This window comes from Castor canadensis, chromosome 17 (assembly GCF_047511655.1).
Source record: "Castor canadensis chromosome 17, mCasCan1.hap1v2, whole genome shotgun sequence".
Lineage (NCBI taxonomy): Eukaryota > Metazoa > Chordata > Mammalia > Rodentia > Castoridae > Castor > Castor canadensis.
In genome coordinates, this window is record NC_133402.1 from 1,519,983 (window position 1) to 1,546,813 (window position 26,831).

The 26,831-nt window shown below is 36.8% G+C and overlaps 1 protein-coding gene and 1 non-coding gene across 2 annotated transcripts in view; both read right to left on the bottom strand.

The window, feature by feature from the left end:
• Window positions 1–26,831, bottom strand: part of Meiob (meiosis specific with OB-fold) — a 33,123-nt gene that overhangs the window by 2,286 nt on the left and 4,006 nt on the right. Inside the window, exons 2-13 of the mRNA XM_020169420.2 lie at window positions 24,949–25,024; window positions 23,354–23,411; window positions 20,171–20,302; window positions 18,075–18,147; window positions 15,258–15,453; window positions 12,983–13,083; window positions 12,149–12,201; window positions 11,965–12,060; window positions 5,112–5,213; window positions 4,171–4,324; window positions 1,225–1,408; window positions 426–512 (exon numbers count right to left, since the gene is read on the bottom strand). Of these exons, the coding sequence (XP_020025009.1) occupies window positions 426–512; window positions 1,225–1,408; window positions 4,171–4,324; window positions 5,112–5,213; window positions 11,965–12,060; window positions 12,149–12,201; window positions 12,983–13,083; window positions 15,258–15,453; window positions 18,075–18,147; window positions 20,171–20,302; window positions 23,354–23,411; window positions 24,949–25,017 (1,305 nt within the window). The 5' untranslated portion in view covers window positions 25,018–25,024. The remainder of the gene's footprint in view (window positions 1–425; window positions 513–1,224; window positions 1,409–4,170; window positions 4,325–5,111; window positions 5,214–11,964; window positions 12,061–12,148; window positions 12,202–12,982; window positions 13,084–15,257; window positions 15,454–18,074; window positions 18,148–20,170; window positions 20,303–23,353; window positions 23,412–24,948; window positions 25,025–26,831) is intronic.
• LOC141418676 (U6 spliceosomal RNA) lies at window positions 8,927–9,028 on the bottom strand. The gene has a single exon (XR_012443337.1). It is a non-coding gene; the product is annotated as a U6 spliceosomal RNA (small nuclear RNA).

Here is a 26,831-nt window from a genome sequence, read left to right on the forward strand (position 1 = left end):
ACTACTTTCAGACATAAAGTCTTAGAAAATAATACTCTATGTTTTAAAACATTAAAATAAATACCTTTCTTTGAAATTCCTCCAATGGAACTTTTTTTATGGAAATTGAGCATTATTTAAAAAATTAATTCCTCCTGGGTATGGTGGTACACACTATAATCCCAGTACTCAGTAGGCTAAGATAGGAGGCTTGCAAGTTCCAGGCCAGCCTGAGATACATAGCAAGATTCTGTCTCAAAAAAACCTAAATAAGTAAATAAATAAACAGATTGCCAGGCTGGGGCATGTAGCTCAGTGATAGAACATTTGCTTAGTATGCACAAGGCCCTGGGTTCAAGCATCAACACCATAAAAAAATCCCTAATTGTAGATTATTCTTATTGTTTGAATATATATAAAAACACAGTATTGTAAAATATACTAACTTTTAAATAAATTTTGCTTCTTTCCAAAAGAAACTGCCACTTCAGTGCTGTCTTCTGTTCACCTGTCATTGCAAGAAACTCATTTACCTGATTAAAAAAAAGATCAAACAAATATTTCTGAAGCATACATAGATAACTCATTTGACAACTTTGTGAAACAAACTTGATCACTATAAATGGAATTTTAGTTACAGTAATTACTGTTCAATTCTTTTGATAGAGATAAGGCAATAAAGAAAGACAACTAGAATCTCTAAAATCAGTTAGCAGTGGTTCAGCAAGAAAAATGCCTCTTGAAAAGGTGGAAGCAAAATTTGGAACTTAAGTTTCATAGTAAGTTTTATGAGCTGGTTTTAACAGTGAAAAACATACACCAGTCTCTAAATGTCTGCTGCTGTTTTATAGCTACAGACCAGGGAGTGAATGCGTGGTTGACTTTAAACAGCCAGGGAGGAGAAACGTGGTGATATAGCCCTCCTTCTAGGACACCCACTGTGTGACTTATCAACATCTCAAACATATCACCCATTGTTAATTGACTGTCTAAAATAACATGATTATTCCTCCATTTTGCTAAAGTCGGCAATCATTTCATAATAGTATTAGCTAGGATTTTAATATACAATATGTGTTTTGTTCATTAAAGTAATGTGCATTTAAAGCAAGATAATTGCCCCATACATCTTTATTAATGAGTTAATCTCTATCAAATGTTCAACAAAATAACCTATAATTTTAAGGAAGAATATGGATTTATTTGGAAATATTTCTAGGCTTTTTTTTCCTTTTTGCTATTTACCGTGCAGCCCAAAGTATCCTCAGCAATGCTTCCTGTGAGACTACAGGAATGCAGGGTTCCTGTGTGGTCAGTAAGATCAACCAGCATATCAAAGCTGAGAAAAGTAGGTTTAAATCCTGAATAATTTTTGTTGCAAGTTACACAAGTGTTGGATACTTCATTTACAATATAACCACAGTTGGAACTGAAAAGAAACAAACAAGAAAAAATGTGATGATCCTAAATGACAAATTTAAATCTCTAGAAGAATTGTCGTTGTTTTTTTTCCCTGTGATACTGGGGTTTGAACTCAGAGCCTCACACTTGCTAAGCAGGTGCTTTACCACCTGAACCATTCCATCAGTCCAGAATTATCCCTTAAAATTTTGAGTAAAAGATAAAAAAAAATTTTTTTTAAAGTCTGAGTCAGAGCCAGGCTTGGTGGTACATACACTTGTAATCTTACTACTTAGGAGGCTGAGGCAGGAGGATCAAGAATTTGAGGTTGGGCTACATAGTGAGACCCTTTCTCAGAAAAAGAAAAGTTTTAGTCAGCATGTGGAAAGCTCAGTGTTATACAGGCTATGAGACAGACATAAAGAAGCAATACAAACGTGCTTTCTACACAGACAGCCTCACTTTCAGCATTTGTGATTCATCTGAAGCTAGATACACTGTCCTTTCACTGTCTTCCCTCCTTCCTTCTTTCTGCTGGGGTTCCTGCCCAGCCACGAGGTCTATCTGTCTCATTTCCCTGTGCAGACATTCCTTTCCTATACACCAGCCAACACACTTTCCTGTCCTGAAACAGCTACAGAGCTTATGTTCCTGCACTAACATATGTGGTCACATCTTCTCCTTTTCAGTGCAAATGTGTCTGTCCCATCTCTCCAACTGAGAGTTCTGAAAGCAGGAATCATGCTGACCCAAGGGTACTGTACTCAGTCTTCTGTACATACACAGAAAACTCTACAGGGATGAAAAACTCACATGATTAATGGTATTAATACTGCTAGTGATACATCCTCTCTTTAGTGATAATTTCATGTTATTCTGTATTTCTGACGCAGGCCTTTCTTTAGCAATTTCGGTTTTTTGGCTTACAGGGGTTTAAACTCAGGGCCTGTGCTTGCTAGGCAGGCACTCTACCACTTAAGCCATACCTCAGCCCTTCAGCAGTTTTGAGCAGGGAGTCCAATTAAAATTTCTCAAATAGAGGAAATTATCTGAAGACTTAGTTTCTTGTAAAGCCATGGGTCACTTTCAAAGTAAACTTTAAATGCTTTTCTTCATATATCAAAATTAGAGATGTAGGAAAAAGTAAAGGAAATAATTTTTAAATTTTTTGTGGTTCTGGGGATTGAATTTAGGGTCTCTCACATGCTAAGCACATGCGCTACCACTGAGCTGCAATCCTCCAGCCAGTGAAAAATATTTTTCAAATAATAAACACAGCAGCCTCCACAGTAGTTTTTTTCAACTTTAATATCACATCATAAAGTTTTAAAAATACAGAGGTCAATATATTTACTGTGAAAATAGATACACAAACCTACTGACAGTGATAAAACTATATAGAATGAGGAAATTTGAATAAAATCATTGGATTGAATGAATTCAGTACCCTGGCTGTTGTGATTACTATACTTGCAAAATGTTACTATTAGGATAACACTGGACAAAGGGTAGGAGAGCTTCCTCTGTATTATTTCTTTTAACTCCATATGAATTTAGAATTAACAAAAATTTCAATTACAAAAATCCATAGGGAGGTTTTCACAATGACATTTTAGATGTTTCTTGCCAAGTATTATTTAACTAAGAAAATCTACTAGGATTTACTTTCTATGCAAGGAGATACAAAATGTCACCTCTTAAGAAGTTGGAGGTTATATGCATCGTGCAATTGAAAATAATTTTTAAATGCTATCACCAGATTGCTATAAAACATAACCAAAACAGTTTTCCACTAAATATAAGACAAGTTTGGGTCAGACACTTCTATAATCCCAACTACTCAGAAGGCAAAAGGACCATGAGTTGGAGGCCAGCCCAGGCAAACTTAGCAGGACCTTATGTCAAAAACAAATTACAACCAGGCATCGGTTGGCTCACGCCTGTAATCCTAGCTACATGGGAAATTGAGATCAGGAGGATCCTGGTTAGAGGCCAACCAGGGCAAACAGTTCAGTTGACCCCATCTCCAAAATAACCAGAGAAAAAGGGTTATTTTGTTTTTCTCAAGCAGTAAAGTGCCTGCTTTACAAGTATGAAGCCCTGAGTTCAAACCTCAGCCCCAACAAAACAAAACACAAATAAGAGGGCATAGGTGTAGCTCAAGCAGAAGGCTCTGGGTTTAATACTCACTGCCACAAAGAAAATAAATTTTAAGAAGTTTGTCATTCCAGTTCAAAGTTTTGGGAATTATTATATATTTATCTTTTAGTACTACAGGAATATGAAATTCTATTTTACTATAAAGGTTAGTGATAATCTTTGAATCTAAATAGTTTGTCGTGAAAGATTTTTTTGAATCTAAGACCTCTGGAATGTTAGGCAAGATCTCTAACACTTGAGCTATGCCCTCAGCCCTTTTATTTGCATTTAATTTTGAGATACGGTCTAACTTTGCCCAGGCTGGCCTTGAACTTGTTACCATCCTGCCTCTGCTTCCTGAGTAGCTGGAATTATAGGCACGAGCCACCAGGCCTGGCTTCATGGAAACCTTTTTTTAATTTGTCTGGAGATTGAACTCTGGACTTTGACCTTGCTAGGCAAATGCTCTACCATGTATGCCATGCCCACAGACCATGGAAACTATTAATTATGGTTTATTTATTTATACATTTATCTCAAATAAGTAATCACTGTTTTGTCAAAGAATACTGTTAATTCTATAGAGTCTAAAATTTATTAATGAAAATTATTTCTTACAAAAATGAATTTGCTAATAATTTAGCTTCTTACCATCTATTTCGAACTACTTTTGTAATCTCATCATCAATGTTCAATGTAGAAATGAAGGCATAAACAATACCATAGACAGGATCAGCTTTTCCTTCATTCTTCAAAGTTTTTGCCTTTAATTGTTCTACTGTATAGACATCAACTATTGCACTTACTAGAAATAAAAATAAGTATTACAGTTGCATATATATTCTAAGACCTACAAAAAGCTATATCTGAACAGAAAAGCTATAAAGTTCAAGTAAGAATATGTCAGTAGCTGAAGTAATAGAAAACTATTTTCTATGTTAAACTGATTAGATAAATGAATATAAAAGCCATAAAATAAGAAGAAAAATTTCTGGTCATCAAAAGACACCATTAAAAAGGTAAAGAGACAAGCCACAGAGTAGAAGATGCTGGCATTCTACTAGAGGATAAAGGACTCATCCAGAACACCTGAAGATTTTTAAAACTTATTTATTTGTTTATTTGTTTGCTTTCTTCTTTATTTAATTTTGGTGCCAAGGTTTGAATACAGACTTTGTGAGCATATTTTATGCCAAATTCTGTGTTGTGGGCATAACACTTCTCTAGGGAGGAAGTCATTAGCTCTTATTAGATTGACTAATGGTTATATAAGCCCCCAAAGTTTAAACTAGTTTTTAAAATGTGGAAATATAATAGTTACAGAATAAAGAATATGGTATCTTTTTTACTATGTCAAATGAAAACTGCAGGACCAATGACCTTTCTAAAAATCAAAAGGGGGGTTGGGGATGTGGGTCAAGGGGTAGAGTAATTATTAGCAAGCACATGGCCCTGAATTCAAATCACAGTACCAAAAAAAAATCAAGAGGAACTGGGGATGTATCTCAGTGGTAGCATGCTTTCATAGCATGCATGAGGCCTGGGTTTGATCCTTAGTACTGAAAAAAAAGGTATTTTAAAAGTATACTTACAATTTATAGATTCTTTCAAATAACTGTCAATTTCATTAGTCAGAACATTTGTTTCTTTATTTTCTCTTATAAAATTCAGTAGGATGTTAGCTTCTGGTGTATCTTAAGTCAAGAATGCATTATAAGGAAAAGGCAAAGTGATTTTGTTTTAACACTGTGAAGCATTCAAAATTACTTTTAATAGTAAAAATAAAACCAAATAAGAATATAATCAAATAGAATATTCTTAATTATTAACAATGTGATAAGAAAAACTCTATCAACACAGAGCGATATATACTGAATATTGCTAGTGAAAAGAACAGCTTACAAAACTATATGGTACAATACTCTCTTAGTTTAAAAAAATATGTATGTGTAAAATTACCTGGAAAATATATGTGAAAGAAATGATTAGCTCTAGATAGTGGTATTACAGGTTATCTTTGGTTCCTTTTTATTCTTTCATGCATTTTCTAGATTTCATATGTATTTCTTTTCTAATAAAAATATTTCTTAGGTTATTTTAAAATCTTGCTCATCAAGTTGAAATATGAGTTTTTCTCAGGAATTATTAGATGGTGTGCTGGAAGGCAAGAATGTAACTTGGAAAAAGGATTTTCACAGGATTCTAATGCCTTTAAGCCACGACACTGGTCTCCAACAGGTGTTGTCTTTATGAATCTATCCAACTTGAACATCCCACAGCTTGTCCTGACAACACTTGAACTCCACTATCTTCCTTGGGTAGAATGAGGGGTTACTCCCTCCTTGCTCCCATTACACACAAGCCTTATCACTGTTCTCTCTCAGAATTAGATGGTAAATTCCTTGTGGGCAGGGATTGCACCATTTAGCTTTGTATCCTTCCATCCATCTGTTCATTCATTTGTCCCCTGCCTTGTTCCAGAAAGGATTTAAGTTGTCTGAACAGTTAGCAAACAGAAAACATTCAATACACATTTATAAGTTAATGGGTGAATGAAGGAGTGCTTTTGAAGCACTCATAGAATGGCTGTGCTTCACCCAGGATTGTGGCCAAGCAGGCCACAGCAGACCAATGAGCTTCTTGGGACCAGAGTGGTAGGAAGGATGGGGTGTAGGCACTGCTATACAGGCCCCTATTAACCAGAGGGTGACCTGGACTGTCTATGGGGAATGCACAATTCCTGTTCTGATGAACACTCTTAGGGCAGAGAAAGCATAAGGGAGACTTAACATCCTTTCTAGGATAAACACTTAAGCCATTTATAGGTTCTCAATTTCTACAAGGTAGGTATAGCCCGGGAAATTAGAAGTGTGGCTGATTTTAAAAGTCAAATTTCACACCTGTAATCCTAACTACTCAGGAGGCAGGGATCAGGAGGATCACAGTTTGAAGCCAGCCCAGGCAATAGTTTGAGAGACCCTAGTTCAAAAAACCCTTCACACAAAAATAGGGCTGGTGGAGTGGCTCAAGGTGAAGGCCCTGAGTCCAAGCCCAAGTACTGCAAAAAAAAAAAAAAAAAAAAAAAAAAAAAAAAAAAAAAACCTCAAGTTTCCACACTCTTATGAGTATTCTCCTTTAAATTTGTCTCCTTGACAGAATAAATTAAAGTGATCTGTTGTACAGCACAGTGACTATAGCTAAGAACAACACATTGTATTCTTTTTCTTTCTCTCTCTCTCTTTTTTTTTTTGGTGGGACCAGGGTTTGAACTTAGGGCTTTGTGCTTATAAAACAGGTGCTCTACTGATTGAGCTATTTTTTGCTCTTGTTATTTTGGAGATGGGGGTCTTTCGAACTATTTCCCCAGGCTGATTTCCAACTGAACAGAGATCCTTCTGACCTCAGATTCCCAACTAGATAGATACAAGCATGAGCCACTGGTGCCTGGCTATGTTGTATTCTTAAAAAGTACAAAGGGTGCGGTATTTAAGATACTGCAAAGTACAAAGATAAATGGTAAGTATGTGTTATGGTTTGGATATAAAATGGCCCCCCAGGTTCATGTGTTGAAGACATGGTCCCCAGCTGGTGTTATTAGGAGGGGATTGAGCCAGATACCAGTGGCTCACATCTGTAATCCTAGCTACTCATGAGGCAGAAAAGGGCTGGTGGAGTGGCTCAAAGTATAGGCCCTGAGTTCAAGCCCCAGTACCACAAAAAAAAAAAAAAAAAGAGGTGATTGAATCATGAACATGCTAACTGCATTAATGGATTAATCCATTCATGAATTCATAGCTGAATGGGTTATTAGGAGGCCAGGCCTGGTTGGAGGAAGTAGGTCATTGGGAGCATGTTTAGAAGGCTAAGATTGGAGTCTTTGCTCCCATTTCCTGCATGAGGGCAGAAAATGTTTCTCTCTCTTTTTCTATCCCCCCCCCACCCCTTGTCTATAATTTATCCTGTTATACTAAAATAAATCCTTGCTAAAATTTTCACCTTGTGAGACTCTTTGTTGTGAGACACCTTAAAATGCCTTTCAATGTTTGTGGATCTCAAGGTCCTGAGATTTTTGCCTGGAAACTAGGAAGCTGTGGAAGCCCCCTCATCCATTCTCCAGTTAATGGGGCTGGTTCAGTCTGTAATCAGAAGAGTTCCAAATTCTTGAGGTATCCAGCAAGGAAGAATCCATCACAGGACACATGTGTGTAAATGGAATTTATTAAAAGTTGAAGCTAGAAGCCCAGAGAACATGTTTCTGCAATCCAGAGTCTCCTGAGTCTTTCTGCCCTTTCATCCCAGGAACAATAGGTCTGAGGGATGAACATCATAAGACAAGGAACCAAAACTACCCCCTAAAGACAGAGACCTTTTTGGCTACAACCAAGCCTACTTCAGTATCCTGAGATAATGATCTAAGGCAGTACTGGAGTTTGAACTCTGTTAGGCTCAAACTATTTAACGAAGCAAGAATAGATGAGAAAAAAACCAAACCGACCTCAACAGACTGGACGGGCCTTTATTAAAAGCCAGAGAGGGGTACCAAATACATCTGGACGAATCCGAAATTACCTGAGACCACAGGAACAATAACCCTGATGGATGACAAAGACTGAAACTATCCCTAAGCAACAGACATCTTTTTGATACAACAAAGCTCTGTGTGGCTGTGGAGCTCAGACTGTGCCCTCTTCCAAGTTACTCCATATTCTACAGAACAGTAGTGTTAAGCCTGCACTTTGCCCTAAATGACTCCATTTTGTACAACAGCAGTTTGTTCCATTTTGAGTGCAAATGCTGATGCAGAATGACTCTGTTCCTTGTTTGTGCAAGTAAAGAACCATAAACCATCCAGCACAAATCATGAGGCAGACTGATGAAAAACTTATTAATGCAAATAAAATACCTTTAAACTTATGGAACACATGGTTAAATGGGTGTATCAAAAGCATATCAGGAAAACCAGACCCATAAACTTATTGTACACACCAGACCAACGGATGATGCAACTTCCTCACCTGGATTTTATAAAAAGAGGAGTGCCTAACACCGAGGGACAAGACACTCATTAGCCTCATCATCAGACCATGAATGTGTCATGGGATCTAGAGGCAACAAACTTCCTACTCTTTCATTGGGACTTCAGCCACACAGGATCCCCCAGCTCTATGTGACCCACTTGAATTGCCATCATCCAGACCTGGTAAGCAAATTAGTGGAGTAGCTCAAGTGGTAGAGTGCTTGCTTAGCAAGCACAAGGGACTGAGTCAAGCCCCAGTACTGCCAACTCCCACAAAAACAAACAAAGCACAGACCCACTAAGCTTGGAAGCAGCTCTGAGTCTTGAATCAGCCATGCATTTTGACACCATCACACCACAATAGCTTTGTCACTGGTTTTTTTTTTTTTTAAATATGGAGGACTTCCCTTTATGAATCTGTGTGTCATTCTTGCCCTGACAATCTTCTCTGTATAGTTCCAATTTTAGTATATGTGCTGCCAAAGTGAGCACTGTGACTGGTTCCTATTTTTGTTTGTTTGGGTTCTCTATATTAATATATAACCACCCACAATGACTCTCTTTGCATCTGTGTTAGTCTTCTGTAATAACTTCTTCAAGTCCTCTTTGAATTCTGTAGCTGCTTTAACCCTTTTATAAGCCCTTCTGTAACCTGGATGTCATTGTAAAGTGTAATGTGTGATTTGAGAGTTAGTAAGTAAGGTTAGAATATATATATATATATAACCTGTTTGCCAGTGGCTCATGGATATCAAGTGACATCAGTAGTACTTGGCAATTAATGCCAACAAAATTGAAGTAGCTTGTCAACTTTCTGTTATTTAATATTCTGACATTGTGAAAAGACAAAAAAAAAAAAAAGAAGGCTAAGATTATCGCTGGTCTCTTTCTGTGTCTCTCTCTGCTTCTCACCTGCCATGAGATAAGCAGCTTTGCTGCACCACATGCTCCCCGCCATGATGTTCTACTCAACACCAGCCCACAGCAAAGGGGCCAAAGGACCATGGATTAAAACCTCTGAAAGTGTAACCCCAAATAAATCCTTCCCTCTTAGTTGACTTTTTTTTTTTTCTGGCAGTACTGGGGTTTGAACTCAGGGCCTCATGCTTGCTAGGCAGGCACTCTACCAGTTCAGTCACTCTACCAGTCCTATTTTTGTGCTGGAATGATAGGGTCTCTTGACCTATTTGCCTGGGCTGGCTTTGAATTACAATCCTCCTGAACTCTGCCTCCTGAATAGCTAGGATTACAGGCGTGAGCCACCACTGCCTCACTTAGTTGACTTTCTCAGGTATTTTGCTACAGCAACAAAAAGTAACTAACACAATGTGTGATATAGTGCATATATTAATTACTTCAGTTTAGTCATTATGCATGTATCTGTAATTGAAAATATATTGTGCACAATAAATATGTATAATCATTATCAATTAAAAAATAAACCAACCAAATAATGTATAAACATGTAAATATATATAAAAATGATAAAATTAAATAAAAAATAAATAAAATTTTTAAAGATTTAAGAAAACTAAAATAAATAAATAAATCAGGCTAGGTTCAAGTGGTAGAGAGAGCCCCAAGTTCAAGTACCACCAAAAAGAAAAAAAAAACCACCCACAAAACCTGGAAATGTCATAAGGAAACTCCCTGTATAGTTATCATAAACAAACAAAAATGTCTTTTTTTCTTTTACAAAATCAGAGAACAGGAGGGCAGAACAAGTCCTGTTTGTGGGGGGGTGAGGGGGGTTGGTACCAGTGGGAGGGGGGAGTATGTGGAAAATGGGTGTAGGAGAGTGAATATAATACAGATACTGTATATACATGTATGTAAATGGAAAATTGAGACCTTTTGAAACTATTCCAGGAATGGGGGGGGAAGGAGAATGATGGAGGGGGTGAATTCAACTATGATATATTGTAAGAACTTTTATAAATGCCACAATGTAATTTAATTTAAGCTACAAAAATAATTCAATCATAGGCATGGGGTGCTGTATCCTAAAAATCCCAGCTACTTGGGAAGCAGAAACAAGAGGATCAAGGTTCAGGGCCAATCTAGGCAAAAGTCAGCAAGACCCTTCTTAAAAACAAGCCAGACATAATGGTATATTCCGGGAATTTCAGCTACAATCCTCTAGGTAGGAGGACTGATGTTCAAGGTCAGTCCCCATAAAAGCACAAACATATAAGACCCTATCTAAAAACAAACCAGAAGCAAAAGGATTGGGGGCGTGGTTCAAGTGCCTAGCAGGCACAAGGCCCTGAGTTCTGCCCCCAGGTACCACCAAAAAGGAAAGGGAGAGGGAAAGGGAGAAGGAAAGAGAGAGGGAAAGGGAGAGGGAAAGGGAAGGGAAGGAAGAAGTAAATTGGGAGTTGGCACTGGTAGTTCACGCCTATAATCCTAGCTACTTGGGAGGCTGAGATTGGGAGATCTGGGAGTTGGTTCAAGTGACAGAATACCTGCCTATCAAGCATAAGTCCGAGTTCAAATGCTGGTATGGCAAAAAAAAAAAAAAGAAAGAAAGAAAGAAAAAAATTGAAGAGTAACATTATTCTAAGTGTTGAGAAGATACTATGGCTGTCACCATCAAGTTTCAACACAGCAGTTGGAGAGATCCTTTCAGCAGGCCTGGTGGCTCATGTCTGTGTTCCTAGCACTTGGAAGGTAGGAACACAGGATGGAGACAAGGATGGAGACTATAAACCCAGCCTGGACTACTAGTGAGACCCTATGTCAAGAAAAAATTCTGATGACAGCTTGATTGAAACATAAAATTGTTTTATAATTCTTGCTCACTGGTGATGCTGTGTTATAGACCAGTAAAGTAAGCTTATGTTTAAAACAGCATACTGCTATACTTAATATGTCCTTGAGCTTGGATTATTCCATTTCTGTAATTCTGTACCCCTTGGCAGTACTGGGCTGACCCCTATGTCTGCATCATAAAGCTCCCTGAGTACCTCACAGGCAATAACCATCTGACCTCCCCAGGTCCTGCTCCACCAACTCAGTAAACTGACTCCCTCAATAACCCTTCTAGGGGGTCTTCTGGTTGATTATGTTATGAACTAGTGATGTAATATATATTACATATATGCTTTAATGTCCTAGCAGTAAGTTATTTCGATGTGGTGAAACTGAATGTACTTTTTACATAGTCAATAATTTAATTTATCAGACCTTGTGCTTGTTAGGCAGGTGCTCTACCACTTAAACCACTCTAACAACCCTTAGCTGATGCTTTTAAAATGTGTTTTTCACATTTTCTTTAGGAAAAATATCAAAGATAAAGCTCATTGTAAGTTTAAAAAAAATAGTAAAGCAGAATTCCCTTTCAATTAAAATTAAATCCAAGCTGTACACATATATTGGAATATATTCATGGTCATTTCTAAAGGAATGAAAGACAGAAAGCTTTTTACCTGGATTAGAAGTAATAATGGTTTTTGAGATTACAGTTGCTATCATACAGTTCCGAAATTTGTCAAAAGTTATTTTTACGTCTGAGGCAAATATTACTGTTTGAGAGAAAAAGCCATTTTAAAATGAATACACTTGGGAATAGAAATTACAAATATTGTGAACACAGTCATAGAATTATAATACCTGTTTCTCGTGGCACCCAGCTTTGAGCAAGCAAAATGGATTCATTATCCCAACTGTATTTTTTTAAAAGAAGTGATACAAAGTGAATACATTAGAAAAATCTGGTAATGATACATTATTTACCCTCCCTCCAAAAAAAAAAAAAAACCCACTCAGTGATTAGGGTTAGCAATCTCCCAGGTGGTCAAAGACAGCAGTTAAGACAGAGAACATTTATGTAGTAAACTATTCTTTCAACACACATTCATCTCTAACAACCTCTGCTCTACCAGTTTATTTTCCCAATATTTCATCACTCCACTAGTTAGATCTGAATGACTAAAAGTCTAAAGCTTCAAATTCAAACTTTCTGACTCCCAGGTGGATCAATTGCTTATGGCTTGATGAGTGGAAGGCACCATCCAGATTGTTTCCTTTGGTACCCAGTGTCAGCCATCTAAACAATGCCTTGCTATACTCCACAGTGCTTTAGGGTGCAGACTCACCCTGCACCCCAAACCCTTTCAGGGTACCACCAAAGATCTCAAACATTGGCTTGTTCCTTATCAATGGGTCCTATTAAAACCATTTGATATAAAACAATAATGGTCTCAGTGGAGTTCATCTAAGCAAGTCTAACCATCTAAGCAAATCTATACCATCTAAGGATCTAATTTTAAGGTAGAATCCATAACAACTCAACATTCAAAACAGAGGTTTATTATTTAAAATGTCATTTATCTCCTATCATTAATCCTCTCTTGCTATGAAATCCATTGTATTTTTGACAAAATACAAATGTTCTGTTTCAGTGGTGACAGCCTATGTCCGTTTGGAAGAGATGTGGGAGGTTACCATGTCATTGCAAAAGAAGGCTCCGTTTCATCATAGAGTTTAATTTCACACCTCTGACCTTTTCTTCGATCTGAAGTTGTAAAGTGTTTTGGCTCTCCAACCTTAGAAATGGAAGGAAATCATTATTCTTCCCATATAGATGTAGAAGTATGTAAATATTTGTTGATGTAAATAATCAAATGTTTACTTTTAAGTGTGAAATTAAGAAATATTGAAATATAAAGAACCATTAATATGTTTGATGAGTTGAAGGTACTTTTTGTTTAAACTAGGTGTATTTAGCTGAAGGTGTAAATTATGCACATTTTGAAAAGAGACACAAACATGTGCTTAAAGTTAACACTCAGTTTTTTCAAAATGCCAGAACAAATGCTCATGACAGACCCCTGGTGGCATTAATTTGAATTTTTGAGGATAAGAAGTAGATTTTAAACATCTGTATATCCCCATGGCTTAGCACAGAGCCCAACATGGAGTTCATGTGACTGAACGCGCTTGATCTCCCTATACCTCAGTGTCCTGAATAGCAATACCTTCTCAGCCTTCTTCACAGGGTTAAGAAGGTGAGGCCCGAATGAGGAGACATACAGGAAAGCACTTTGACAAGAAGTCTGTTTCTGTACATAATGCAGGGAAAGAGGATCAAAGAAGTGGAGTGATCAGAGGCCCTTTTCTCTGACTAGTGGGTTCTCAGCAGATACATCTGACGGCTTCACAGTAAAGGCTCAAGCACTGTCATGTGGCTGCTTCCTGTGCCATTGTTATCTCTGGACCCATGGGTAGGACTGAGTCCTGGGGGAAAGTGCCAAAGAAAGATGCAAAGGTGCCAAGAAACAGCTCTGGAAGAGAAAGTCAGAGGAAAGGACAATAAGAGGATGAGAGAGGTCAGCCATAAAAGGGGGTAAGGGGAGACACAAACATTGGTGGGGTTAGGCAGGTGTATTGTGTATTGTCTTAAAAGGAGCTACAAAGTGAAGAGATAGTGGAGGTGAGAAGGAAAACAGAACAGATTGAATAACAATGTGAAGAAAAGGAAATGTAAAGGGGCTGGAAGTAAAGGAGATATGAAAAGTGATATATGAAAAAAGGTGCCAGGCTCATGGAGGAGGAGCAGTTGTAGGGTTTTGTTTATTTTCCTGCTGAGACAAGCCTTACTACAGTACAAATGTGATGGCATTATATAGAACTGTGGGGAAATTAAGAGTCATGGAGCATGCAGTTGAATGATGCACAAGGATTAAACTTAAAGTGATTCTCCTGCACTTCAAGATTGCCGCAAAAGGTGCTGATTCTTCTATCCTAAACAATATTGAGTGCTCCCTGCATGGCAGGCACTGTGCCAGGCTAGAGCTAGAGTGATGAACAAAACAGACATGGCCTCTGCAACCAGCAGTCTGCCATTTGGAAGAGTCAACACTCTCTCAGTCAGCATTTAACACTAATTACAAGAAGTGCTTAAGTCTGTGTGTGTGTATCTTTTAGCAATCATCCTTACATTTGAGAAATTACTCTTGCCCCTTTAATTTTCTGCATGTACTTTATTTTGTGAAGCTTTAATTTTTTTTTTGTATGTGTGGTGTTGGGAATTGAATCCAGGTCCTCGCACATGGTAGATTAAGAGCTCTACCACTAAGCTCTCAGCCCTGTGAAGATTTACTTTTGAAATATACCTCTCTAAATCTTTGCACAGTAACTTACTCTGTTAAACTACAGAGGTCAGAACTTGCCACCATAACTGAGACAGATGTTGATGCAATAGAAGCTAACACCCTCCTGGTGCCCATAGAGTACTGTCCTCGCCTGCTCCTCACCAGCAAGGTGCCATACCAGTCACCACTATAGTCCAGTGGGTATTCTCCCTCCCTCCTCCATCTCTGAGCAGCTCTGAGAACATATGAATACAAGTGAGTCCTTGACTTACTCAACTATACCCCTTCAAGGGACATCATGGCTCTCCAAGTCAATAAGCTTATCCCTTCTATTTACATCTTTGTTTAAACCAAGTATAAAAAGCTCTCATAGTTAGTGGATCTTTTATAAGTACAGTGGTATGCACTGCATTTAGCATGTAATTATGATATTATTTTGCTTTCATTCACAGATAAAATACTTTCTCTTTAATGAGAAATGTTACCATTTTCTTAATTGAACTTACTACTAAGATATAGAGGGAAAATTACCCTAGCTGGTCCTGACCACTGCATTATAGACACAAATTAGGTAACACAGAGTAGCCCACCAACTTGCATTGGACTTGTTGGGGTTTTTGACTTACCGATCTCACAGCTGCAAGCACATTAATAATCCTCCCATCAAGACTGTGTCCATTTGCAACAATGTCGCCCAGTGAATAATAATCATGAGACTCTTTAACAGGTAAATGTATCAAAGCAAGTAACTTGGTGTCCACTTCATAACTGGAACAAACTTTTACCACGGAGTGATTTTCACTGAGCAATAGTTTATAGTTGCTAAATTACAAAAACACACAAGAAAGTTAGTATTAAATGACCTTTTTTTGGTTTTTTTGGTAGGACTGGGGTTTGAACTCAGGGCTTTGTGCTTGCACAGCAGGCGCTCTACTGCTTGATTCACACCTCTAGCCTGTTTTGCTCTGGTTATTTTGGAGTTGGGGGGGGTCTCATGAATTATTTTCCCAGGCTGGCCTTGAGCTGCAATACTCCCAATCTCAGTCTCCTAAGTAGCTATGATTACAGGCATGAGCCACTGGTACCTGGCTTCAAATGATTTTTAATATAAAAATGCACCCAAGTTCATAGTTCTATTATTTTTGTTGTAATTTACACTATACAAAGAAATTTACACTTTTTACTCTTAAAAACTGAAAATTTTGCAAAATATTTGTCTAAAATGTACCTTTTTCATCTCAGTCTTTAAATTATTTCTTCAATGAAATAAAACACACTTTCAATCAAAGAAACTAGGGCTAGTAGAGTGGCTCAAGTGGTACAGTCTAGCAAACTAAGGCTTTGAGTTCAAACCCCAATACCTCCAAAAAAAAGAAAAGAAAAAGCACATTCAATCTCAAACATGTTGCAGATCAATTCATGCCTGAGTTCTAAGCATACTACGTGTCTGACCAAGACTTTTGAGTTTCTGTTTCCTTCTCTGTCAAATATGACTATAAAGTACTCTAAAACTTTAGGGGGATATAAAAACGCAAGGACTTATTTCTCTTTTATGACCCTGGCTGCTCTGCCTAAGTGCCTTAGGTAAAGGACTGTGCTTCACTTACTTCTGCAGTGCTCTGTATGGAGAAACTACAGAACACTTAGTGCACTTAATTCCCAAGTCCTCGGTGGAGGACACAGTTCTCTTCAGCCCTCCTCCCACTTCCTGCTGCTATTGCTTTATTCACCTTAGCACATCTCTTCCAAACTATTGTCCTAATCTTATAACTCAGCTTCCCATGTAGTACAATTCCCTATGTACAGTCAAGGTGATCTTCCTAAATCACAATATGAAAATACTATTTCCCAGCTTAAAGACCTTTTGTGGCTATTCATTCATTACCAAGGAATGAACTTGGATGACTGATAACACCATCAGCAAAGTTGTCTCTGCTCCTCCTCAAGCTTCTCCTCCTGCCTGTCCCTTGCACTTGCCCTATAGGCCAGCCATGCCAGGCTATTAGGTTATCAAACTGACATTTTTAAATGAAAAATAGTTGAACATCAGCAGTTTCATATGGCTCAGCTTATGAAAAGGTCAAAAGGGTTCTTGTTTGTTCCCTCTGCCAAGAATATTCTTCCCTCGCTCCTGCCAGTTATTCATTCATAGATATTTACTAAGAATCTGTGATATACCAGACTTTAATCTAAGTATGACAGAAACAGTGTGAAGAAGACAGGCAAGACCATTGATCTCATGAAGTTCACACTGAGGAGTCGTCACAAGAACAATTAATCAAATCATCAAACAGATGGGAGAAGAATGCACTGTATACAGGGACTACAAAGTGTAAGAGTTCTAAGTGCAGAATAAGTCTAGGGTGTTCATAAAGAGGAAAGAAGTTCACTGGGGCTGCAGAGAGAAATGATAGTCTGGTATAAGAGGAGGTCAGAAGTCAGGTGGGTAATGTGCACCTGAGCATTCAGAAGGTTGGAGCAGGAGGACTGCAAGTTCGCTGCCAGCCTAGACTACTTAGCAAGTCCCTATCTCAAAAAAAGAAAAGGAGTCCAAAATAGGTGGAAGAATGTGATCGATGCAGTTGTCCATGCAACTGCTTGCTGTGCCCACTAGAACCTTTTACAAGCCACTATTGCATCAGTTGCTCCCTTGGTTCCAGAACTGTCCTTTGACCATGCTAGAGGTTGGTCCTCACCCCCTTGGGGGGGTTGGTGGACACAGAGCTCCCTCCTGGGCACCACCTGCAGTTCCAGGAGAACTCACTTCTTTGGTCAGTTTCTCTCTAGACCCATCCTTTAGGGTTCTCCTGAGAGCTCTCCCTCAGCAAGACACTTACATAAGAATCATCTCAAGTTCTGCTTCAGAGAACCTGACTTAAGATGGTAAGGTATGACAGTAGAGTAATACCTTGATATGAAAAAAGATATATACAATTTCCAAGATTTATATTTTCTTCTAATTGTTCAGTTTTAATGTCACTAGAGCCAAATTTTTATAAATTTAATAATAAGAATCAAAGTACAGTTGGCCCTTCATATCTGTAGGTTCTGACAGACTCAACCAACCGTGGGTAGAAAATGTTTTGGGAAAAAACAATAAAAAATATTGATAAAATAAAAATGATTTCAAATATAGGGAAAGATGTGTATAGGTTATATGCAAATGCTATGCCATTTAATATTTTAGTCGCCTCAGTGGAACCTGGATGTAATCTATGTTTACCAAAAGAAGACATTTAAAAACAAAACCATTTTTCATCCAGCTCTATATCAAAGTAAATTATCTCATTTATCTCAAAGATAAATATTATGAGAATTAAACTACTAATTTTCAAATTGAAGAAAAGCAACTATAGTAAGCTCTCTACTAATCTTATGCAAATTATTAGTAATGATTGTTCTAACACAAAGAAAGTTGATCTCTGTGCTGGACAGATACTTACATAGGAGTTGCAGGGTTGAACTTTTCTTCTCTTTCTATTTCCTTTCTTTGAACTAGAGGATTTTCAATTATCACTAAACAAGAGGGTAAAGCATGGTATCACAAAACCATAACTGGATTAATCAAACGTGAATGGGCATCACAATGAATTTTGCAATGTGATTCTAACTTCTGAGCCGGGGTCATGTATCTTCCACAGACATCTCATATCTCTTTAAGAAATGGACTCTTGGGGTGCAGCCATCAATTTGATGACATTTCCGGTGCTTTGTATTTAAGGCCCATAGTAGTATTACCTTACTGATTTGATGGCACTCACTATTTGATTTGTTTACAACATGCCCTTCAGTGAAACAAACATTTAACTGACTTCTACTTCATGTTTCTACCTTTAGAAACAATGGTGGGGGTATAAAGAGCAACTTAAAACTGAGCAGAGCTCACTAAGCTCTGTTGTATACTTTCCTCTGTTTGTTCATTCCTCACAAACCATCCCATGATTAGCCAGCCCTATCTTTCAAATAAAGACATTGAAGCTCACAGAGGCTAAATAACTTTCTTGAGGTTTTATATCTAGAAAGAAGTACAGCTAGATAGAATTCTGATTCAAGCCAGGCTGGTGGCACATGCCTGTCATTCCAGCACTAGGGAGGCTGAGGCAGGAAAATTGAAAGCTCAAGGTTAGCCTTGGCTGCATAGTGATAATATCTCAAAAAAGAAAAAAGAAAGAATTCTTCTGATTCAAAAATGTATAAAATCCTTTTACTCTGCACACTAACATCCTATTTACAGTTATAATCATTATCAATTTTGGACTTTTTAATTCATCCTCACAGGCATCAACATGTAACATATTTTATTTTGCAGTGCTGGGGACGGAGCCTACTTGCATTGTACATGCTAGGCAAGTACTCTGCCACTGAGTTACAGCCCAACATATAAAATATTTTAATACTAAACTATATCTCTATGCAACTGATGTTCTGACACTCATTCAAGGAATGTTTATGTCTAAACCCTACAAAGATGGCAAAATATTCTGCCTTCATATTCCACATGTTCAATAATATTATTCAATTAGAAGACAGGAGCCAGTTATCCTAGCTACTCAGGAGGCAGAAATCAGGAAGATCACGGTTCAAAGCCAGCCTGGGTAAACAGTTCACAAGATCCTATCTCAAAAAAAAAAAAAAATCACAAAAAAGAGCTGGTGGAGTGGCTCAAGTAGGCTCAGAGTTCAACCCCAGTTCACAAAAAATAAAAAATAAAAATAAATGTTGAAACTGGGATTTGAAACCAGATCTATAGGCTTTCAAAATCCTTGTTCTTTCCATTCTGTCAGAAACATACTAGGGAGGGCTGGTGGAGTGGCTGAAGTGGTAGAGCACCTGTGAGCAAATGTGAGGCCCTGAGTTTAAGCCCCAGCACCACCATAGAGAGAGGGACATAGGGAGGGAAGGAGGGAAGGAGAGAGGGACAGAAGGAAAGAGAGAGAGAAAGACTGGGGAGAATATGAAAAAGAAAAGAAAGAAGGAAGGAAGGAAAAGAAAAAATGAAAGAGAAAGAAAGAAAGGAAGGAAGGAAGGAAGGAAAGAAAGAAAAAAAAGAAAGAAAGAAAGAAAAGAAAGTTACTCAAAATCTCATTCACAATTCAAATATCAACTTTACTTTTATCAAACTCTATTCAGGGGCCCTACTACCTGTCTTCAGAAAGATAACTGATTATAATAATGGGGACTAATGCAAATTAAAATATGAACCACATCAAAGATGGTAAAGTACCTAGAAAACCTGACTTGTCATGTTTATATGCTTAAGTAACATGCTGAATGTCTTGCATTATGCTCGTAATGTTTGACTTTTTTCTGATAAGGTTTGGAGAATTATGAGCTATGTCTTATTTCATTGTGACTTCCTCAGTATAGCTGTCACAAACATACCACAGAAATAACACTGCAACAGAAACAGTTTAAGAATCAATGCTAGTCTGAAGCAGTGTGCTGTAATTAGTATTAACATTTCTACTGAAAAAAAAAATCAATGCTAGAGGTGAGAAGGGACAGGTGAAGGGGAAGAAAAAAATTAATGTTAACTTACCACACTCACCAACCCTAAAGCTGTCAGAAAGTGACTTAATGTAATCTTCCTTGCCCCAGGAGGCTACATTTACAAAATGGGTTGGTGAATCACGAATGGTGAAATTGAAAGTGTATCTTTCTGATCCAATATCTAAAGGAAGACCAATGTTTTTATTTTTCAGATGAACTTTTTGACTTTGAACAAATGATTATTTAATCAAATGATCAATTATTGATGACTATTATTATTGTAAAAATACATGAACACATGGTGGGAAATGTTATTTCTGATGTACATTCTATAATAAAGTTATGCTTCCATGAACTTCCAAGTGAAATGGTAACAAGCTGCCAGTGTAGCTTCTGTGAGATCTTTTGCTCCCTTTTCCCAGTTATCTGCGTATTCAGAGGGAAATGACACATGGATCTGAACTATCTGGCTATTGCCTTAGATTCCCCGTTTCTCTCTTACTGTTTTGTTACTACTTTAATGTAAATCATAATTCAGATCTATTTTTTTCAAAACAAATTGTGTACTACTAAATGAGTACCACTAGGGGTCAGCAAGTACTTTTTTTTGCCAAAATAGTTTATTTCCTCCTTCCCTCCCTTCCTTTTTTCCTTTCCCTCACCCCTCCTCCATCCTTCCATTCCTTCCCTTCTTCCTTGTTTTCTGTCTTTCTTCCTTTCTTCCTTGTTCTCCCTCTCTCTTTTTTTCTCTCTCTCTCTCTGTCTCTCTCTTTCTCTTTCTTTTAACACAGGGTCTTATGTAGCCCATATTGCCCTCAAACTCAAGGTCCTTCTCCTTCAGCTACCTGAGACTGGGATTAACAAGCATGTACCACCACACCCTATGGAATTTTCTCTACTGTTTTTGATAATTTAAAAAAGCAATACAACCTAACATACATACAAATTATAGATATATCCTGAACTGTTATTCATGTCTACTTTTGTTCCAAAGACTAGGATGGGAAGAATTGGGGGTTGAAAGAGGAATTTTACTTTCCAACTCTATGACATTTTATACTATGAATTTTCATGCAAACATGTTATATATGCAATGTTATTAAAAGTAAGCATACCTTCTCCAAAAAAGGAATACTGTGGATGTCATCATAGAAAAAAGTTAAACAAGATAGAAGTGTTTCCCCTCCTCTCACCACCTAATCTGTGAAGAACTATTATTTTATTTTATATTTTATCTTATTTATTTTTGCAGTACTAGAATTTGAACTCAGGGCCTTTAGCCATGCCCCTAGTCCAAAAAACTATATTTAATTGTTCTAATTTTAGCAAATATTTTAATAATTATTTTTTCTAATTTATGTATTTGATGTTATACCTTCTAGAGCTTAGTAAACAAAGCTATATAGACTTTCCCAAGGGCTGGCAGAGTGGCTCAACTGGTTAAAAGCATCTGCTTAGCAAGTGTGAGGCCCTGAGTTCAAACTCTGGTACCACCACAAAAAAAAAAAAAAAGATAGACTTTCTCAAACTATTCAAATAGTAATTCTGAAAGAATTATGAAAGAAAGTGCATACATAAATGAGTATGAGTAGGTATCTTCATTATTTACCTCAAATATAAAAATAGAGCCTGGTGAAGTTGCTCATGCTTATAATCTTAGCTACTTGGGAGGCAGAGATCCAGAGGATCACAGTTTGAGGCCAGCCTGGGCAAACAGCAGATCATAGTCCAGGCCAGCCTGGGTGTAAAAGCAAGACCTTATTCGAAAAATAACTGAATAGCTTAAAAAAAAAAAAAAGGCTCACAAAGGGGCTTAAATGGAAGAGCACCTGCATAGCAAGTGCAAGTCCCTGATTTAAAACCCCAGTACTGCCAAAAAAAATTTTTAAGGCATTACATTCATAAGGAATAAAACAAAAATAAAGGTATCGATCACTACACTATGAGTCAAAGTAACACAGCCACAGTTACTCAGATGACTAGCAAAATCAGTGTCTTCTGTCAAAACTATCATCTGGCTAGCTAGATCTCTATTCACTTAAGCTGCACACTACACTACAACGTTAGCAAAAGAACACTGATACTTTTAAAGCTAATAGTAGTGAATTGCTAGTTTGGGCATTCTATATTTTATCTTTCTTATCAACTACAAAAGTTTAAAAATTACTTGATTTTAGAAACCCAATTTTAGTCTTGGATTGTTTTCCCATAGTCCTAAAATTCTTGCACAGGTCAAGTAACTTAATAAGAGCTACTAAGGCCAAAGTTAACTGTTTTTTCCACACATGAAAGATGAATTTTTTCACTAATTTGTCTGGTTCTTTGAATCAATCATAGAGCCTGCTGCCCTACATTTTCTCTTCCTCAGGCTCTATTCTATTATGACACCTCCCTACTCAAAAACTTTCATCCTTATCACCGTCTTACTTGAGATTTACATATGTATTTGCCACCTCTTAGGCTGAAAGTGACAATAAACATGGAGTTGTTACTATGGGCCACACATGATGCTTACCCTTCCCCATATGAACTTATTTAACTTCCACATCAGCTTCATTCATTCACATTTCATAGATTAGGAGAGATCTTAGATCACTTATGACTAAATGGGGTCAGTCTGCCGGGTAACAGTGCCTCACACCTGTAATTGTAGCTACTTGGGAGGTTGGAGGTTGAGATCCCATTCCAGGCCAGCCCAGGGAAATAGTCCTCAAGAAACTCCATTTTCAAAATAACCAGAGTAAAATGGACTGGTGGTGTGGCTCATGTGGTAGAGTACTTGCTTTTTAAGCACAAAGTCCTGAATTCAAACCCCAGTCTCAACAAAAAATGACAACAGCAACAAAAATGAGGTCAGTTTAGCTACAAGTTCATCCACTTAGACATGACATAACTACAATTCCTCTCCATTTTACCTTTACCTAAGTGGTGGTACTAAATAAACTCATATTGAGACAAGTTAATGAGATTACCAATTTAATAAGCTATTTTGGCATTATATACCAAAAATCCTTAAAATCATGTTTAAGAAACATCACATAAAACCATTAAAAACATGATCTATCCTCACACATAGGTCTTAAATTGAGTAGTTGACCATACAACAAAGGACTTGGTCATTGCTCTTAAGCAGTTAAACAGGCATGTGAAATTTAATCAGTTAAATATACTTTGTTGTAGTCATAAGCCACAGCTAATGAAAAATGAAGTAAAGAGTTAAACAGAACTCAGCTTTTTCTGTCTGGAAAGCCTTTGACATCTGTTTTCCCAATAACTATACCGATTATTTTCTGAAAAACAAAGGAGTATGGAAGACCAATATTAAACACAGATGTAAATGGTAAATTTAATTTCATGGGTTTGTTATAGTTTACTGGCCCTAACAAACATTTTTGACTAGGAACCATTTAAATGAATTTATTCCAGACAGACATTTAAAAGAACTTCATAAATGTTTAATCCCACAAGGAATAGAACAAAGTAATAAGACAGTTAACTGCTATTACAATTATAATCACTTAATACTTAAATGTTTCTACTTTATTTTCAATCACCAGATGGAGCACAATAACTGCTCCATATATCAATCCTTACTGAAGTCATCCAAAGCACATATATAGTACAATTTAATTTGCCATGGCCTTCAAAGCTTTCCCTAGGATTTTCTAACATAAACATAAAATTGCTTAGCTTCTTAGTCCAAACATGATAGACAGTAATATAAATTACACTGTAACAAAACTTATATATTGCTAATAAATTTAAATTCAAAAATCCTGAATATTAAACCTTAGAAATATTAATATCTCCCTTAAAGTTTTAATGGTCTCTTTTGTGACTACCAAAGAAAAAGTAAACATTAAAAATGGGTTTTAAAAAACAAAATTATCTTGAAAAGGAAAAACCTAAACTTATAGTATTAATTGTAGTAATTAATTTTGACCTGCAAATAATCTGTGACATTTAAAATACAGTCAAGTTTTTAAGATGGTGACATTCTAGCTGAACTACTAGCTCATCTTATTGCATTTAGACACATTGATATTATTTCTTAAGTTTTATATGCACATACATCTTACTGAATTTTTTTGGAAAAACACAACAGAAAATGTTGAGCAAAACTTTTTAACTGAAGGTGTAATTAGCAAATAGTTTACCTTTCAAGGAAAACTGTAACAATAATTACTCTTAACTTTAATAAACTGAGTTGCAAATTCTTAAAGTTACATATAAATTTATCCCATTTTAAGACACTTGATTTGCAAAAGCCAAATGTAAATAGCAAATTTCTCAGGACAGAGAAGATAAGGGAGTATGGTAATTGTCTTACAGGAAGTACTTTATGATTCTACTCAGATTTCTTTTAAATAAATGTCTCAATATGTTAGAAATCATTACTCCACAACTCCTCCTTACAAAACCAGCATAGATGGAAATATGTAAGAAACTAACTTGAATAATTTGATTAGAAAATTGCTACTGCTGAACAAAAATGGTGTAATTCTATAATGCTAAATCTGATCATTTATTAAAATTGTCCTTATATTAAATATTAAAATACTACAAAACTCCTTTGATCATTTTGAACAATTTCTAGCCATATCTACAATCACATGTCTCTTACTCTATAGACAAAAGAAAGATTAATTTGCATTTTGCTGATATAAATACCAAGAGGTTTAGGAGTACTTAATTTCTAACACTTACACAATGTAGTATCTATATACTTGTCAATTTTGTAAGAATGTGTCCAATGGTCAATAATGTTGACATGTTACCACATTTCATGTTTCATGAGAATAATCAAATCATTACATTGAAACATACCAGATTAGCCATATTTGGCTGCAGATCTGAAAGTGCAGTAAAAGTCTTCAATGCAACGGAGTTTGCCATTTTTAATCTGCATTTCAGAAAATATAATTTAAGTATATAAATTAAATATCTAAAATAAGCATGAAAAATTCTAAATATTAAAAAAACAGGAAAGCACCATATATTTTACTCATTCTTTGGAAATTTTATTATAATGTTGGAATATAAATTGACACAGATTTAACCTGTAGAAACATGCTTGAAGTGTCCTTTTCCTAATTTTGGCAAGGTGGCATATACCTATAGTACCAGCAACCAGGAAGGCTAAAGTGGCATTATTCTTTGAGCCCAAGAGTTAACCAAACTGGTCAACATGGCAAGATCCTGGCTCAGGAAAAAAAAAAAAAAAGTGAATGACATAGCTAGATTTCAACTTTTCACTTTTTAAAACTAAAATTTAGCAGTTTTTGAGTTCCATAAGAATTTAGTTTCAGATGAAAGCTGATGGTACAGGACATTTGAAGATCTACATATTCATTAGCATTAAGCATACCTAAAAAAATACAGCAAAACTCTATTGTAACAGGACTGGTGGAGTGGCTCAAGTGGCAGAGTGCCTGCCTAGTAAGTGCCAAACCCTGAGTTCAAACCCCAGTACTACCAAAAATAAAACTCTACCTGTAAACACCTCAAATCATGCATTTGGTTACATTGTTTATAGGGAAAGGTGATGATATATTAAACACACTTCTGGATGTTAAGCTCCATGAAGAGAGAGGTTTCATCTTTTTCCTTTTTTCATTTATTTTTGGCAGTGCTGGGAGTTGAATTCGTGGCCTTGTACCTACTAGGTAGTGCTCTACCACTAAGCCATATCCTCAGTACCACCATTTCTTCTTTTTGAGCTAGGGGTCTCACTCTGCTGCCCAAGCTGATTTCCAATGCCTGATTCAAATGATCCTCTCTCCTGGTACAAGCATATACCAGGACACCCAACTATGTGTATATTTCAGTGTTACCTAGCACATAGAAAACAATATTGTCAAGTAAAAAATGTAACCAAACTAACAGACTGACTTGATTTCACTTTATAAAACATAGCCTAACTCTGTGAATGCCCTTACCCACAGACAAGGAGGTATCCCCCAACACCTGAGTTTCAGGGAGCTTGTGGATTTTTATTTTGTAGTGAAAGTGACAGTAAAGTTTATTAGGAAAGAAATACACTTTCAATAGACTGAAAGCAAGTCATCTCTAGGGAGAGAGAACAAGAATGACTGCTTGTGGATTTTTAATTCATATTTTTATATGAATTTTAGTTAAATGTCTTGACATTACTGAACTTTGATTTCCTCATCCTTAAAATGTGGATGCCTACCTTGCAGTGAGAAATAGAAAATATAAACAAGGTGCCTGTATGTTCACAGGTTCTCAATAAATGGTAGCACTGCTTTTCTTTCATTTTTTAGCATTGCTTTTCAGTAATATCCATTGTAGCAGTTTTGGCATTCAAGGTCCTCTGACGCCAAGAAGAAACAATTGGAAATTAAGCAGTGTTATATTTCTAGCTCATTCTTTGACCTTGTCAGATCTGGCTTTTGTTTTAAAATTTTTTATTCATTTATTCATATGTGCATACATTGTTTGAGCCATTTCTCCCCCCTGACCCCCCTCCCTGCAACCCCCTTGCTTCCAGGCAGAACCTGTTCTGCCCTCTTCTCCAATTTTGTGGTAGAGAAGACATAAGCAATAATATGAAAGACATAGTGTTTTTGCTAGTTTGAGATAAGGATAACTATACAGAGAGATTCCTGGTGTTGCTTCCATGCACATGTGTATTACAACCCAAATTGATTCATCTCTACCAGACCTCTTCAGGATCTGGCTTACTGTAT